At 36.5% G+C, this 15,623-nt stretch overlaps 1 protein-coding gene across 8 annotated transcripts in view; it reads left to right on the top strand.

Moving 5' to 3' along the window:
* The window catches only part of DNAH11 (dynein axonemal heavy chain 11), a 348,284-nt gene that overhangs the window by 30,105 nt on the left and 302,556 nt on the right, over positions 1-15,623 (top strand). For all 8 annotated transcript variants that reach the window (XM_021063431.1, XM_021063432.1, XM_021063430.1 and 5 more), the window contains 2 exons: positions 1,348-1,581; positions 2,791-2,958. In XM_021063431.1, coding sequence (XP_020919090.1) covers positions 1,348-1,581; positions 2,791-2,958 — 402 coding nt within the window. The remainder of the gene's footprint in view (positions 1-1,347; positions 1,582-2,790; positions 2,959-15,623) is intronic.

Raw genomic sequence — 15,623 nt, forward strand, 5'->3', positions numbered from 1 at the left:
CCCCTGCTGATTCTTTGTCCCTTCCAATAAGCTGCTGCCCAGTGAAAGGGAATAGACTGGTTTTCTAATTTAGGATGTTCAGTACTATAACCTTGTCTTAGGAGGTCTTATTCAACAGTGGACTCTGTGAACAGAAAGCTAATTGCTTTCTGACACTCCATATGAGGGTCAGTAAAAGAAGCACAGGAATGAATATAAGGGTCCTTGCCCAAAGGGAGGTTACTTCAGATACAGTAATTAGGTCACAGGGGGGCTGCTGAAACAGAGACAACAATGGCTTTGCCCCTGTAGATTTTGCAACTTCCTAAAAGGACACATTTGCTATAACAGATACATATAAATAAAAGTCTGTGGCATCCTAGCCTGTACTGATGTGTAAACAATTCCAGAACTCACACTGCTAAGGGATGACTGGTAGTTCTCTTCTCTGTTCTGTGTGAAATGTTAACAGCCGTCACCAGAGATTAATTTTCCATCCATCCTGAATGAGAAATAAGAGCATAGGTTGGGAATCCACAATTACAATTTGGAGGAACTCATCAGTAACGTTTTTAGACACCAAATGATTTTGTTATTACTTTACGCATTTATGGCACATAATCTATATTGCTTGTAAGACTGTAGCCATTAACAGGATAATATGTTCACATTTAGAAAAACATTCTTGCATGTGCTATGTTGAATTTGATGCTTTTCATTATGTTCTCCATTGAGATCTGTGATAACTTTCTAAGCAGCTGCAGAAAAAAAGGCGCACAATGTAAACCTTTCAAAATTAATTCATGTGGCATACCTTAGCTAGATTTTATGTCCCATGATGAGTGTAAGCCCCCAAGAGGAGAATTTTGTTAACCTAAAAGAATCACCAGTGATATACTCATCTATGTCAGCTCTTCCTCACCTTTGCAAGTGACCCTTTGCTGCCAGATAAGGTGACCATATTTTTAAAATTACTAGTCTGGATAGATTTCCTATCCTGACTTAGGCATTTCTTTATATGAAAAAACAATTGTGAAAAAATATGCTATCAAAACAGCCATGCAAACTCTAGTTACACAGTTGCTGTGTCTGTGAAGCTTAGCAAAAATTTAGTCATTGCTAGAATGTTTAATTCCAGAAATTGTGACATCTCCTGTAGATTTCTCGAATGAATAGAAGTATATCATTGAAATCTAAATGCCTGAATTTCTATAATTTGTGTTTTCTGTGTCACAGCATCGCTGGCCCAATTCTAGACATCATCATTTGAAAATGATTCATTGAAAAAATGAAACAATTCCTTGAGACAGACATTTTTGGTAAAACTATGAAAATTTCTTATTATCATTTCCATACCTTAAATCCTAGGCAAGAGCTTACCTTTCACCTGAACATCTTTTGAAAGGAGAACTTGAAGATTCTCTGGAAAAGGTGCAGGTGGTCATCAATGTCTTCAAGACTTTCAAAAATTCTTTTTTCAACTATAGAAAAGGATTGGCAAGCTATTTTATGGGAAAGAAGGAAATGAAACCATGGGATTTCCGGTCTCATCTGGTGTTTTGGAGATTTGACAAATTTCTTGACCGTTTCATGAAAATAGAGGTATTCATTTATTGACTTGTAATTTATTCATATTGTAGGTTGGTTCAAGAAAATCCCATAGCATTTTATATGATTCAGGGACAAGTTTATTCGACTTAGGTGGGGGGTAGGCAGATTCCTTTCTTGGTGATTCTCACAAGAAGCTTACAAAGTCAGTGCTAGCAAGATACAGTAAAGGCTTTACTTTTGATTTCAGAGCTTTATTTAGTTTTAAAGCTTTGGCTTCTTTTTGAAAAAATTAATTTCTGATTATTTTATTACACTGAGTGTAAGGGAATCACTTTTTGTACCAGTGACCTTTGACCTAAAACCTATTAGTTCCTAGAAGATAGTTGTAAATCAGGAAGCTATAAAATAACCCCCCCTTTTTTTTCTTTTACATGTTTGATGTTTATTATCAGAATTCTGTACCTGAAAACCCATTTGATAATCTAAAATGTCATGATATCTTTCAGTATATAGGTATGAATGCTATACCGTTAATGTATTAAAACTATTCCTATAAATGAAAACACGGAAACATGTGCTTTGTATAAATGTTTTAAATACCAAAAAAACAAACATTGAATAAATACATACATGTGAACATATTCACATACCAGTTTGTAGGGCGACAACTGGCTAAAGTTTTTGAAACATATTTGAATTGCCTTATTTTCTTTGCAAAACTCTTCCTAGCAAGTTTGGGCTTTTTTGTTGATAGTTATTGAATTTCAAAATTAAAGCTTTATGTTTTGAAAATTCTCATTGCTTAAGCAGCCTGGATGCCTCTTAAAGTTGGAATGCTAAATGCCTAACTCTGATCAACTTGCATGACCCCTTAATAACAGTCTCTTAAGCTACCTTTCAGTAAGGGAGCAGGTTCACCACAGTGCTGGTGGCTGAAAATGAGTTTTGGATCTCACCTGGGCATCTGCTTTATGATGAGAAGGACATGAAATAAGGGGGGGTCACATATTTAGCTATGGTAAGCTAGGTATTGCCTGTATCGTTCAATAAGTTTCAGTACATGTGAAAATGGGAGTGTGATTTCAAAAGTAGGCAGTTGCTTTGTTCAGTTAAATCATTAATATTTATTTGCTGTCATGTAAATGTCCACTGACTCACTGATTTTGAATGTTGGAAAATGTTCTTCCTTTGAAACTTTAAAATGTTCTTTTCCTAGTCAAGAGGATGGAAAGATCTTTATTGTACTATGTTTTTACAAAGGATATATTTGTCACCACGTTGGAATTTGAAAAGCTGGAAAGACTTGAATTTGGCGGTACCAAGGGAGCAATTTTCAATGGACAAATCCACGAGATGAGTGAAGAATTGATGGAACTCTGTAAAGTTTTTAAACAGAGCACATATGACCCATCTGATTACAATAACATGGTAATATTGCATCTTTGTATTTTCATTTCATAAAATATTATCATTTTAAAGCTGGGAAGGACAGTAGGTCACAGCAATAATAAGTACCATCCAGTCCATCCTCTGCAGGATGAAAGAGGGGGAATGACTTATCTGCAGTCTCTCATCTGCTTAATGGAAGATCAGGGACCAGAAGTTAGGCTTTGCATCTAAGGTTTAGAGTATTTAAAAATGTCTTTAACATCACAGTGGACCTCAGTCTGGATTTCTTTCTTGTTGACGTATATTGAATAGGAACTTTCCTTGTTCATCTTGATCTGATTACCTAATGTCCTTGTAATGTGTGTTTTATTTTAGCCTTTTCTTACATCATTAGGTACATTTTTCACCTACTTGAATATTTGGTTCACTTCACTGATTATTTATATATGTATATATTTTATTAACACGTATGTTGCCTCTTTTTTGTTATTCTTTGAAGGTATTTGTAACTTCATATTTTTAATCTCAGGAAATAGAGGAAAGCTTTCAGGTTTAAGCCGATTCCTCTTTCTGTCACTGCCAAACAGGGTGGGAGCCAGAGAGTTACCTGTGAGCATTCCTGCAGCTCTAAGAATAAAAATAGCTTCATTTTAGTGGTTTGCTGTGACAGCGAAGCCCAGTTACAGAAAACAAAGGTTATCTCTCATCCTCGCTGTCTTATATGGAATGGGAATTTATTCACTATTAGGATTATATCCTGCAGATGATTAACTCTTCGAAATGTACAGTATGTTAGCTTTGTAAGAAATGGCCAGCAAGCTTAATCCCTCTGAACTGTGGACAGTTCTGGAACATAGAGTTAATGGTAAGAAAGATATGGCCATGGTGAGGCCTGCTAATTGGTAGAAAAGTAAGAGAAACCTAGATTTGTGGTGATGAATAGGCTGAATACCAGAGCCTGATGAGATGGCTGTCACCCAGCAGGCATTCAGTGAATGTGGACAGAGTAGGACTCTTGGCGGGGTGGAGGACTTGGCTTGACTATTCTGAGCAGCTCCACAGAGGAGGGTGAGACCTGGTGTGCACAGGACCCTCAGGTTCGTTTGAGTAGTAGGAGAGTTTTGATTTGCTCACGATGATAGATCCTGGAAGGTTTTCCATGTGGCCAGGTTTAGCTGATGTCACGTCCCTGGCACTGCCAAAGGTTGTTAATTCATTCCTTATGTGTGTCTTGCACAGTCGCAGACATAGAACAGAAAATTGATTCGCTCTTGACATTCGTATCTGCTTGGCATTGGTATTTAATCTTTTGGAGTCCTGTTTCTTTTGCACGTAAAATGGGTAAGGCTTACCTCTGTTCTCCAGACCTGGTTTAGAGACATCAGTAGCCTGCCCTTGAAGTTCTCCTTCATCCTTCTATTAGATTATCCTGCCTTAGAATACAATCTAGAAGCTCCTTGACTTTGGTCACTCCTTTAAATCAAAATGTGATTTAATTAAAAGTTCACTTAATTGCTGTGCTTATGTCAAAGATGACCTTTGCTTTATTTGAACGTGTCCTGGTTGTCAGTGTTGCCTAATAATATTGCAATGATGATGTATTTTTTGCTTAATAAGTTGTTCATTTGGGGCTTTTTAACTGAGTTCATTGCATTCTGGTTTTTGTGATAAAGTCAGCTGGTAATTTTTAGGAAATATTATTTTGGCAAACTACCTTCAAACTCCTAGATTCATACAGGTGTATCCCCCGGATAAAGTTGCCTGACACATGCCGCACCACACCGCCCCCCCAAATGCCCTTCCTCTCCCACTGCTTACACCTCCATTCATTCCCCAATCCCTACTGAATAATGCTAATGTAACAGTCCAGTGTATCATGGCAGCCTTCCTGCATTTTGGTATAAGATGACTCACACAGTATTCCAGTAAATTAAAGAAACAATGGTAACTTGCTTGTGGAAATGCTATTATTTTTTTCTCTCTCTTCAATAATCTCAAGTCTATCAGGTGGGCTTGGAGTCTATTGGTGCGGCCAAAGGTCTGCAATTGTGGTCTGTTTATAGAAGGCGGGGATTTTCTCAGGTGTCCATCACAATGTTCTTGGATTTCTCAGTGATTAATATTGACTGTAAAGGCCACTTAAGGTACTTGCTTTGACTTCTTCCTATTAAACTGTTGGAGATCTAGAAATAATGAGATAATTACTGCTTTCTTATTTATTTAATTGAAACATGTAACATTGCATATTTAAGGTGTACAGCATGTTTATTTGATACATTTCCATGTATATAAATATATATAATATTATATACTGAGTGTAGATATATTATTAGCCACTGCAGCAATAATTAGTACCTCTATCATGTTACATAATTATCCTTTTTTTTTTAGTGGTGGAAATCATTAAGTTGTCTCTTAGCAGGTTCGTATTAGTGAATATAGACAATAGTACTGTATTATATTGAACTTGATAAGAGATTTTCTTAATTGTTTATTTTTAACTGCTGGGCAGGTGACTTTAGGCTTAGCAGCTTGGTTTTACCAACATTCTGAGGTGTCACTTGATTAAATAAAATTCCCCAGGAGTTCCCGTTATGGCGCAGTGGTTAACGAATCCAACTAGGAACCATGAGGTTGCGGGTTCGGTCCCTGCCCTTGCTCAGTGGGTTAAGGATCTGGCGTTGCTGTGAGCTGTGGTATAGGTCACAGATGCGGCTCGGATCCTGCATTGCTGTGGCTCTGGCATAGGCCAGCAGCTACAGCTCCGATTAGACCCCTAGCCTGGGAACCTCCGTATGCTGTGAGAGCGGCCCAAGAAATGGCAAAAAGACCAAAAAAAAAAAAAAAAAAAAAAAAAAAAATCCCCAAATAACTAAGCAAGTATGGTGGCTATTCTTGAGAGTAACACCTTAGCCCCACCAGTGTCTGTTAGTGAGAGTCCGTTAATACTTCAAGTGTTGGCTGCCAGGCAGCATGCCAAACCTTTACACACATTCCTGCTTAATTCTCGCTTTAACCCTGGGTGTGGCCACTCAGGTAGATGAGGGTTAGTAAATTACCCAAGATTACACAGTCCCCAGGGAGCGGAACAGAGATTTCCACCCAAAACTCTCAACCTAGCACTTTTTTTTTTTTCTGTGCCACATCAGGTCAGTGAATGTTTATCTCCCTGATCGCTTCCTTGCAGGAAGGAATAGAATAAGGTCATTTGTGGCAATTGCAGAAACTCACCTGACACCTGAAGAGTGATCCAAGATGCTGTGGCTATTTCCCTTTTGCCTGCTAGTTTTTGGTAGGGAGGTTGATTCAGGTATCACCATTACTCCAGGATCTAAAATCCATTTAAAAAGTAGTTATTAATCTAAACTAGCTTGTATTCCAACTCCTACAATTAGGTATTATCTCCTATCATCCTTACAAAACTCCCATTTTAGAGATGAGAAAACAGAGGCTCTGGAAGATTAAGTTGCTCAGCTAATAAGTATTAGCTTATTAACCTTGTTTGTTGGATTCTAAAGTTTAGCCTGTGATTACTGTGATCAGGAGCACAAAGGGCAGAGCTCCATCAACCTGGGAAGATGGGAGACTTGTCATTGGCCTGTGGGACTTAAAAATAAGGATTCACCTTTTATAAATTACAAAGAGTCTGGTGATATCAGCAGGGCACACAACCAGAGTATGAATGTTCTTACTACCTTTTTCCCTTTTTGGCCAACACCTTTATCCTCATCATCCGTTTTTATTTTTACTGTGGTACAGCTGATTTACAATGTTGTGTTAATTTCTGCTCTACAACACAGTGATTCATTTATACACTTATCCATTGTTTTCATAATCCTTTCCCATATAGGTTATCATAGAATATTGAGTAACATTCCCTGTGCGATACAGCAGGTCCCCATTAACCATCCATTCCATATACAATAATGTGCATGTGCCTATCCCTAATGCCTAAATCATTCCCCCCAACCTTTCCCCTTTTGAAATCTGTGAGTCTGTTTTGTAAGTAAATTCATTTGTATCATTTTTCAATTAGATTCCACATATAAGTGATATCATATGGTATTTGTCTGACTTAATTCACTTAGTATGGTAATCACTAGGTCCATCTATGTTGCTACAAATGGCATTATTTCATTTTTTATGGCAGGGTAGTAGTCCATTGTATATATGTGCCACATCTTTATCCATTCCTCAGTTAGTGGACTTTTAGATTGCTTCCATGTCTGGGCTGCTGGGGTACATGTATCTTTTCTAATTATGATTTTCTCCAGATAGATGTACAGGAATGGGATCGCTGGATCATATGGTAGTTTTATTTTTAGTTTTGAGAGGAACATCCTTATTGTTTTCCATAGTGGTTGTACCAGTTTACATTCCTATCAACTGTGTGGGAGGGGTCCCTTTAATCTACACCCTATCCAGCATTTACTGTTTTTTTTTTAATTTTATGATTTTAATTTTTTCCATTATAGTCGATTTACAGTGTTCTGTCAATTTCTGCTGTATAGCAAAGTGACCCACTCTTATGTGTATGTGTGTATATATATCTATATGCATATATACACACATATTCTTTTTCACACATTATCCTCCATCATGTTCCATCACAAGTGACTGGGTATAGTTCCCTCTGTTATATAGCATTTATTGTTGGTAGATTTTTTGATGATGACCATTCTGATTGGTGTGATGTGATAGCTTACTGTAATTTTGGTTTACTTTTCTCTAATAATTAGCAATGTTAATGTCTTTTCATATGCCTTTTGCCCAACTTTATGTGTTCTTTGGAGAAATGTCCGTTCAGATCTTTTGACCATTTTTTAATTGGGTTGTTTGTTTTTTGATATTGAGCTCCATGAATTGTCTGTATATTTTGTAGATTAATCACTTATCAGTTGCTTCATTTGCAAATATTTCCCCACAATCTGTGGGTTGTCTTTTCATTTTGCTTATGATTTTCTTTGTTCTGCAGAAGCTTTTAATTGGATCCTCTTGGTTTATTTTTATTTTCATTAGGAGGTGGATCCAAAAAGATATTGCTGCAGTTTACATCAAAGGGTGTTCTGACTATGTTTTCCTTGAAGAATTTTGTAGTATCTGGTCTTACTTTGATATCTCTAATCCATTTTGAGTTTGTTTTTGTGTGTGGTGTTAAAGAATGTTCTAATTTCATTCTTTTATTGCATGCAGCTGCTCAGTTTCCCCAGCAGCACTTATTAAAGAGACTCTTTTCTCCATTGTATATTCTGGCCTCCTTTGTCGATGGATTAATTGACCATAGATGCATGGGTTTATCTCTGGACTTTCTACTGTGTTTCCTTTATCTGTATTTCTGTTTTTGTGCCAATACCATACTATTTTGATGACTGTGATTCTTTAGTCTAGTCTGAAGTCAGGGATCCTGATTTCTCCAGCTCCTTTTTTTCCTCATAATTGCTTTGGCTATTTGGGGTCTTTTGTGTTCCCATACAGATATAAACATTTTTGTTCCAGCTTTGTGAAAATGCCATTGGTAATTCGATAGGGGTTGCATTTAAAATGTGTATTGCCTTGGATAGTATAGTCATTTTGAGAATATTGATTCTTTCGGTTCAAGCACATGGTATATCTTTCCATCTATTTATGTCCTTTTCAATTTAAGTCCTCAATGTCTTATAGTTTTCAGAGTACAGGTCTTTTGCCTCTTCAGGTGGGTTTATTCCTAGGTAGTTCATTATTTTTGATAAAAGGATTATTTATTATCTGCAAATCAATCAGTGTGATATACCACATTAACAAATTAAAGAATAAAAAGCATATGATCATCTCAATAGGTGCAGAAAAAGCTTTGGACAATATTCAACATCCATTTATGATAAAGTCCTTAAGAAAGTGGACATAGAGGGAACCTATTTGAACGTAACAAAGGCCATATATGACAGACCCACAGCTAACATAATACTCAATGGTGAAAAACAGGAAGCATTTCTTCTAAGATCAGGAGTAAGACAAGGATGTTCACACCTGCCACTTTTATTCAACATAGTTTTGGAAGTCCTAGCCATAGCAATCATAGAAGGAAAAAAAGGGAATCAAAATTGGAAAATAAGAAGTAAAACTTTTGCTGTTTGCAGATGACATGATAATATACATAGAAAATCCTAAAAATGCTACCAGAAAATTACTAGAGCTCATCAATGAATTTGGTAAAATTGCAGGATACAAAATCAATGCACAGGAATCTATTGCATTTCTATATACTAACAACGAAATTTCAAAAGAGAAGCTAAGGAAACAATATCATTTACCGTAATATCAAAAAGAATAAAATGCCTAGGAATAAACCTACTTAAGGAGGCAAAAGACTTTTAGGTATGTATTTTGAATTCTATTTTTGCACAAATAGCTTGCTTTGCAGATCATGTAAATCTTTTGTCACTTAATATATTTTGGCAGTCATTCTGGATGACCACAATAGCATTACCTACTTAAAAAAAGGTTGTTTATCATTGCATTCAACTTATGTGCTCCTTTTTAAAAGTAAGTAGTAGATATTGTTTAAAAATCCACTTAGGAACTTGGAAAATGTAGCAGATGTACTTTTAGATGTACTTTTTCTCTTCCTTAAAGTACCGCTGCAATACTGGTCACTAAGCATAAAAGACACATAAGAAGACTCTGAAAGGTGAAAAGAAAGCAGATCAGCTAGGGACCTTGAGCCCAGAAAGACAACAAGGTGATGAATTCCCTGGGTTTTCTTGTTGCCTGAAATAATCTATACCTAAAGCTGAAAATACTGGCAAGCAGAAAACACCAATGGATACAGGCATTTCAAGCCTGATCCCTCTCAAGAAAGGGACAGCTTAGCAAGAGAGAAAACTTGTAGACCATCTCTCTAGTTCAGCCAAACATTGCAGAAGAAACTACTCCCTTCCCTCATCCATGCCAGCAGAGACTGTAAAGGGAGACGAGACCAAAACCCATTCTGTAAATGGTGCTGCACCCAGTGCTCACTCCCTCCCCACAGGGGTGGTGTCGGAGATGGCCAAGTAGAGAATCATGATTTCTATTCTTGCTGGCCAGTATTGCGCTATCTGTGATGCTGGTGGAGAACACATAGGAATCCTGAATTTCTTTCCTCACTCAGCAACATCCTTTGCCCCACTAAGGTCTTGACGGAGGAAGCCTGGTGAAAGGTCAGAACTTTCACCATGGGCAAGTGGTAGCCAGGTAATCACCACTGTGACATCTGTAGAGACCACGTGGAAAATTGGAACATGCAGCCATAACAGGAGCTTCCCATCTCTAGGTGTTAGTGGGTGCTGAGTGGAAAAAACTGGACTTGGATCTTCTCCTAATAGTAATGAGGCCAGAGCAGTATCAAAAAAAGCCAGCAAAACAGAAGGTTTAAAGAGAATCCAGAGTCTCATAATAGGAAATATAACATTAAAGCATCCTGATTCAATAAAAAATTACTCATTAGAAGTTCCTGTTGTGAGTCAGCAGGTTAAGAACCCAAGTAGTATCCATGAGGATGGGGATTAGATCCCTGGCCTTGCTCAGTGGGTTAAGGATCTGGAGTTGCCACAGGCTGCCACATAGTTTGCAGATGTGGCTCAGATCTTGCATTGCTGTGGCTGGATTGTAGGCCTGCAGCTGAAGCTCTGATTCGACGCTTAGCCTGGGAACTCCATATGCTGCAGGTATAGCCCTAAAAAAAAAAAAAAAAAAAATTAATACCTTAATATCAAGAACCAGGATGATCTCAACAAAAAAAGACAACTGATAGATGGCAACCTTGAGATGAGATGTTAGAATTATCTGACACAGATATTAGAGAGCCATGCTAAAAATGCTTCAACAGCAATTACCAACATATTGGAAACAAATAAAAGATAGTCCCAGTAAAGAAATAGAATTTCTCTGCAAAGAAATAGAAGATATAAAAAACAGAACATCAAATGCTATCACTTACATGTGGAAGCTGAAAAGAGGATACAATGAACTTCTTTGCAGAACAGATAACTGACTTTGAAAAACTTATGGTCTCCAAAGGAGACAGGTTTGGGGATGGGGGGGGGGATGTGCTGGGGGTTTGGGACAGAAATGCTGTAAAATTTGGTTGTGTTGATCACTGTACAACTATAAATGTAATAAATTCATTGAGTAATATTAAAAGCAATTTTAGAAGTGAAAAAAATTAACAAAAATACAAAGCACAGTGATTAGATTCAGTGGTAGGATGAACAGAGGAAACAATCAGTGAACTGGAAGGTGAAGCAAGAGAAAGCAAAGCACTCAGTCTGAACAAAAGAGAGTATGGACTGAAAGAAAATAAACAGAGCCTTAGGGACTTGTGAGAATGTAGCAGATCTGGCATTGGTGTCACAGTTGTAGAAAGAGAGGAGAAAGACTAAAGCTGAAAGTTTCAATGAAACAGCTGAGAATGTCCTAAATTTGGCAAGAGACATAAACTTACAATTTCAAGAGGAAGTAAGAAATCAGTAACAGAAACATAAATCCAGAGAAATTCATGCCAAGACATGCCATAATTAAACATTTGAAAACTGGAGATAAAAAAATCTTTAGTGAGAGAAAGGACAGTTTCTCTAAGGTGATAAATCATTTGAATGACAGTGGATTTCATACCAGAAATCATGAAGACCAGAAGGAAATCACAAAATATTTTTAAGTGTGAAAGAAAAGAACTCTTGAGTCAGAATTCTCTACTCAGAATTCTCTACTCAGAATTCTCTATGAAAAATATCCTTTAAAAATAAATGAGAAATCAAGAAATTCTTAGACTGAAAAAAACTAGGAGTTCCTGTCGTGGCGCAGTGATAATGAACCCGACCTGGAACCATGAGGTTGTGGGTTCGATCCCTGCCCTTGCTCAGTGGGTTAAGGATCCGGAGTTGCCATGAGCTGTGGTGTAGGTAGCAGACGGACTTGGATTCTGTGTTGCTGTGGCTGTGGCGTAGGCTGGCAGCTACAGCTCCGATTAGACCCCTAGCCTGGGAACCTCCATAGACTGTGGGAGCAGCCCTAGAAAAGGCAAAAAGACGAAAAAAAAAAAAACCCACAAAACAAACAAAAAACTAAGAGAATTTGTTGCCAGTAGACTGACCCTAAAAGAATGGCTTAAAGGAAGTTCTCAGTACTGAAAGGAAATGATAAAGGGAACCTCAGGACACCAGGAAGAATATGGTAAGCAAAAATATTTGTAAATACAATAGAATTTCCTTCTCTTGAGTTTTATGAATTATGTTTGATGGGGGAAACTAAAATGATAACACTGTGGAAGTATTTAAGACCATTATATTATAAATGGAAGAGTATTGTAGGAGTTCTTTATATATTCAGGACATCAATTGCTTATCAGATGTATAATTTGAAAATACTTTCCATTTCTTGAGCTGTTTTTCACACCCATGACAGTGTCCTTATATGCACCAAAGTTTTTAATTTTGATGAAGTCAAATTTATCTTTTTTTGTTGCCTATGCATATCCAAGGAATAACTGCTAAATCCAATGTCATGAAGATTTTCTCCAATTTTTTTTTTCCAAGAGTTTTATATTTTTAGTTCTTATATTTAGGTCTTTGATAAATACTTAAATAAATAGTTAATTTTTGTCTATCTTGTCAGGTAAGGACCCACTTTTTGTAGTTCATAGCTAATTAGTATAGAAATGCAACTATTTTCCGTCCTGCAACTCCACTGAATTAATTACCTCTAATAGGTTTTTTTAAAATTTTTAAATTTTTATTTTTTCATTACTTTTTTTAAACATGTGTACATTCTTTTTTCTTACATTATCATGTTCCATCATAAGTGACTAGATGTAGTTCCCAGTGCTATACAGCAAGATCTCATTGCTTATCCATTCCAAAGGCCATAATTTGCATCTATTAACTCCAAATTCCCAATCCATCCCACTCCCTCCCCCTCCCACTTGGCAACCACAAGTCTGTTCTCCATGTCCATACATATGTGTGTATGTAGATACAGATATAGATATATATTCTTTTTCTCACATTATCCTCTATCATGTTCCATCACAAGTGACTAGATATTGTTCCCTGTGCTACACAGCAGGATCTCATTGCTTATCACTCCAAATGCAATAGTTTGCATCTACTAACCCCCCAAAAATCCCAGTCCATCCCACTTCCTCCCCCTTGGCATCTACTCTCCATGTCCATGAGTTTGTTTCTTTTCTGTAGATAGGTTCATTTGTATTATATATTAGATTCCAGATATAAGTGATATCATATGGTATCTGTTTCTCTCTTTCTGACTTACTTCACTTGGTGTGAGAGTGTCTAGTTCCATCCATGTAACTGCAAATGGCATTATTTTGTTCTTTCTTATGGATGAGGAGTAGTCCACTGTGTATATATATCATATACCACATCTTCTTAATCCATTCATCTATCGATGGACATTTAGGTTGTTTCCATGTCTTGGCTATTATGAATAGTGCTGCAGTGAACATGGGGGTGCATTCATCTCCACTTTAATCTTGACTTTTTTTCCCTTCCTTCTGTTAGCTTGGAATTAGTTCGCTCTTTTTCACCTCCTCTGAGGTGTAGTTAGTTCATTCATTTGAGATTCTTCTTTTTTAATGTATGTGTTTATAGTGATAAACTTACCCTCTTAACACTGCTTATGATGCATTCCCTAAGTTTGGATATGTTGGGGTTTTTGCCCCCATTTGTCTCAAGGTATTCTTAATCTCTTAGGTGATTTCTTTCTTGACTCATTTGTGAAAGGTAAGACTTTATAGTTGACTTGAACTGATGAAAGATGGCAACATCAGACAGTGATAACTAATGTATATATAATGTAATATCCAGAGCAATATTGAGGATACACTTACAACACTCTAGATATATTAAATATAATTCTGAAAACTTTCAAATAATCAGAGTTGGAAAAAATGAGGCAAAAAATAGAACAAATGGAAAACAAAATGGTAGACTTAAGTCCTAACGTGGTAATAATTAAATTAAATGCAAATGATAAAAATACACCGATACAAAGACAGAGATTACAGAGTGGATTAAAAAACATGGCTCAACTATATGCTTTCCTTAAGAGACTCACTTCAAATATAATCAAATATGTGGATTAAAAGTAAACAGACAAAGATATATCATGTAAACATCAATCAAAGGAAAACAGTAATGGATATATAGGTATCTGATAAAGTATAATTAATAGCAAAAAAAAAAAAAAAAACCCAGGAAGGAACATTTTGTATGATAAAAAAGTTAAATCCACCAAGAAGACATAGTAATCCTAGATGTATATGCACCAAACAACAGATCAGCAAAATATATGATTCAAAAACTGATAGAACTGGAAAGAGAAAGAGATAAGTCCACAATTCTAGTTGGAGACTTCAGTGCTCCCTTCTCAGAAGTCGAAAGAACAAGTAAATGAGATACTAGCAAGGATATAAAAGAATTCATTATCAACCAAGAGGATCTCATTGACATTATAAAACACTCCATGCAACGACAACAGAATTCACATTCTTTTCAAGTGCTTTTGAAACCATAACATGCATATCCTGAACCATAAGACAAACCTCAACAAATTTAAAAGATAAAATCATACAGAGTGTGTTTTCTGGTGACCATAGAATCAAACTAGAAATTAGTAATGGAAACAAGAAAATCTAAAAATCATATTTCCAAATATTCCATGATTCAAAGAAGTAATCTCAAGGGAAATAAAATATAAGGAACTGAACAAAAATGAAAATGCAGTATATCAAAATTTGTGGGAACAGTTAAAGCAGTTCTGAGGGAAATTTATAGCAATAAATGTATACATTAAAAAGAGGAAAATCTCAAATCAGTAATATGTTTCCACACTAAGAACCTAGAGAAAAAGGAGAGCAAGCAGATCAGGAAAAAAGGCAATAATCAGAAGAAGGAAAGAGTAGAAATCAATGAAATTGAAAACATAAATAGTAGAGCAAAGTCAATGAAAGTAAGAGTTCTTTGAAAAGTCAGCTCTAGCAAGCCTACAAAGAAAAAAGACAAATTACCAATATCAGAGGAAAAATGGGCTGCCATTATATTCTCTGTGGATATCAAAAGAGTAATGGGGGGAGTTCCCATTATGGCTCAGTGGGTTAGGTACCTGATGTTGTCTCCATGAGGATGCGGAATCAATCCCTGGCCTTGCTCAGTTGGTTAAGGATGCCACATTGCCACAAGCTGTGGTGTAGGTCAAAGATGCATCTTGGATCTGGTATTCTCCATGGCTATGGTGTAGGCCTGTAGCTGCAGCTCCAATTTGACCCGTAGTCTGGGAACTTCCATGTGCAACAAGTGCAGCCATTGAAAAAAGGCGGGGGGAAATACAAAAATAAATTTAAAAGAATAGCTCTAGACATAAAAGTTTGATAATTTAGATGAAATGAACCGATTCTTCAAAAAATTAGAACCACCATGACTTGGCCACAGCTCCAGTTAGACCCCTAGCCTGGGAACCTCCACATGCCACTGGTGTGGCCCTAAAAGACAAAAAGACAAAAAAAAAAAAAAATTGAGATGCAACTGACATATTAGTTTTAGGTATACAACATTTTAATTTGATATAGGTATATATTGTGAAATGATTTTTTTTTATTTTTTTATTTTATTTTCCCACTGTACAGCAAGGGGGTCAGGTTATCCTTAGATGTATACATTGCAGTTACAATT

Source organism: Sus scrofa, chromosome 9 (assembly GCF_000003025.6).
Source record: "Sus scrofa isolate TJ Tabasco breed Duroc chromosome 9, Sscrofa11.1, whole genome shotgun sequence".
Taxonomy (NCBI): domain Eukaryota; kingdom Metazoa; phylum Chordata; class Mammalia; order Artiodactyla; family Suidae; genus Sus; species Sus scrofa.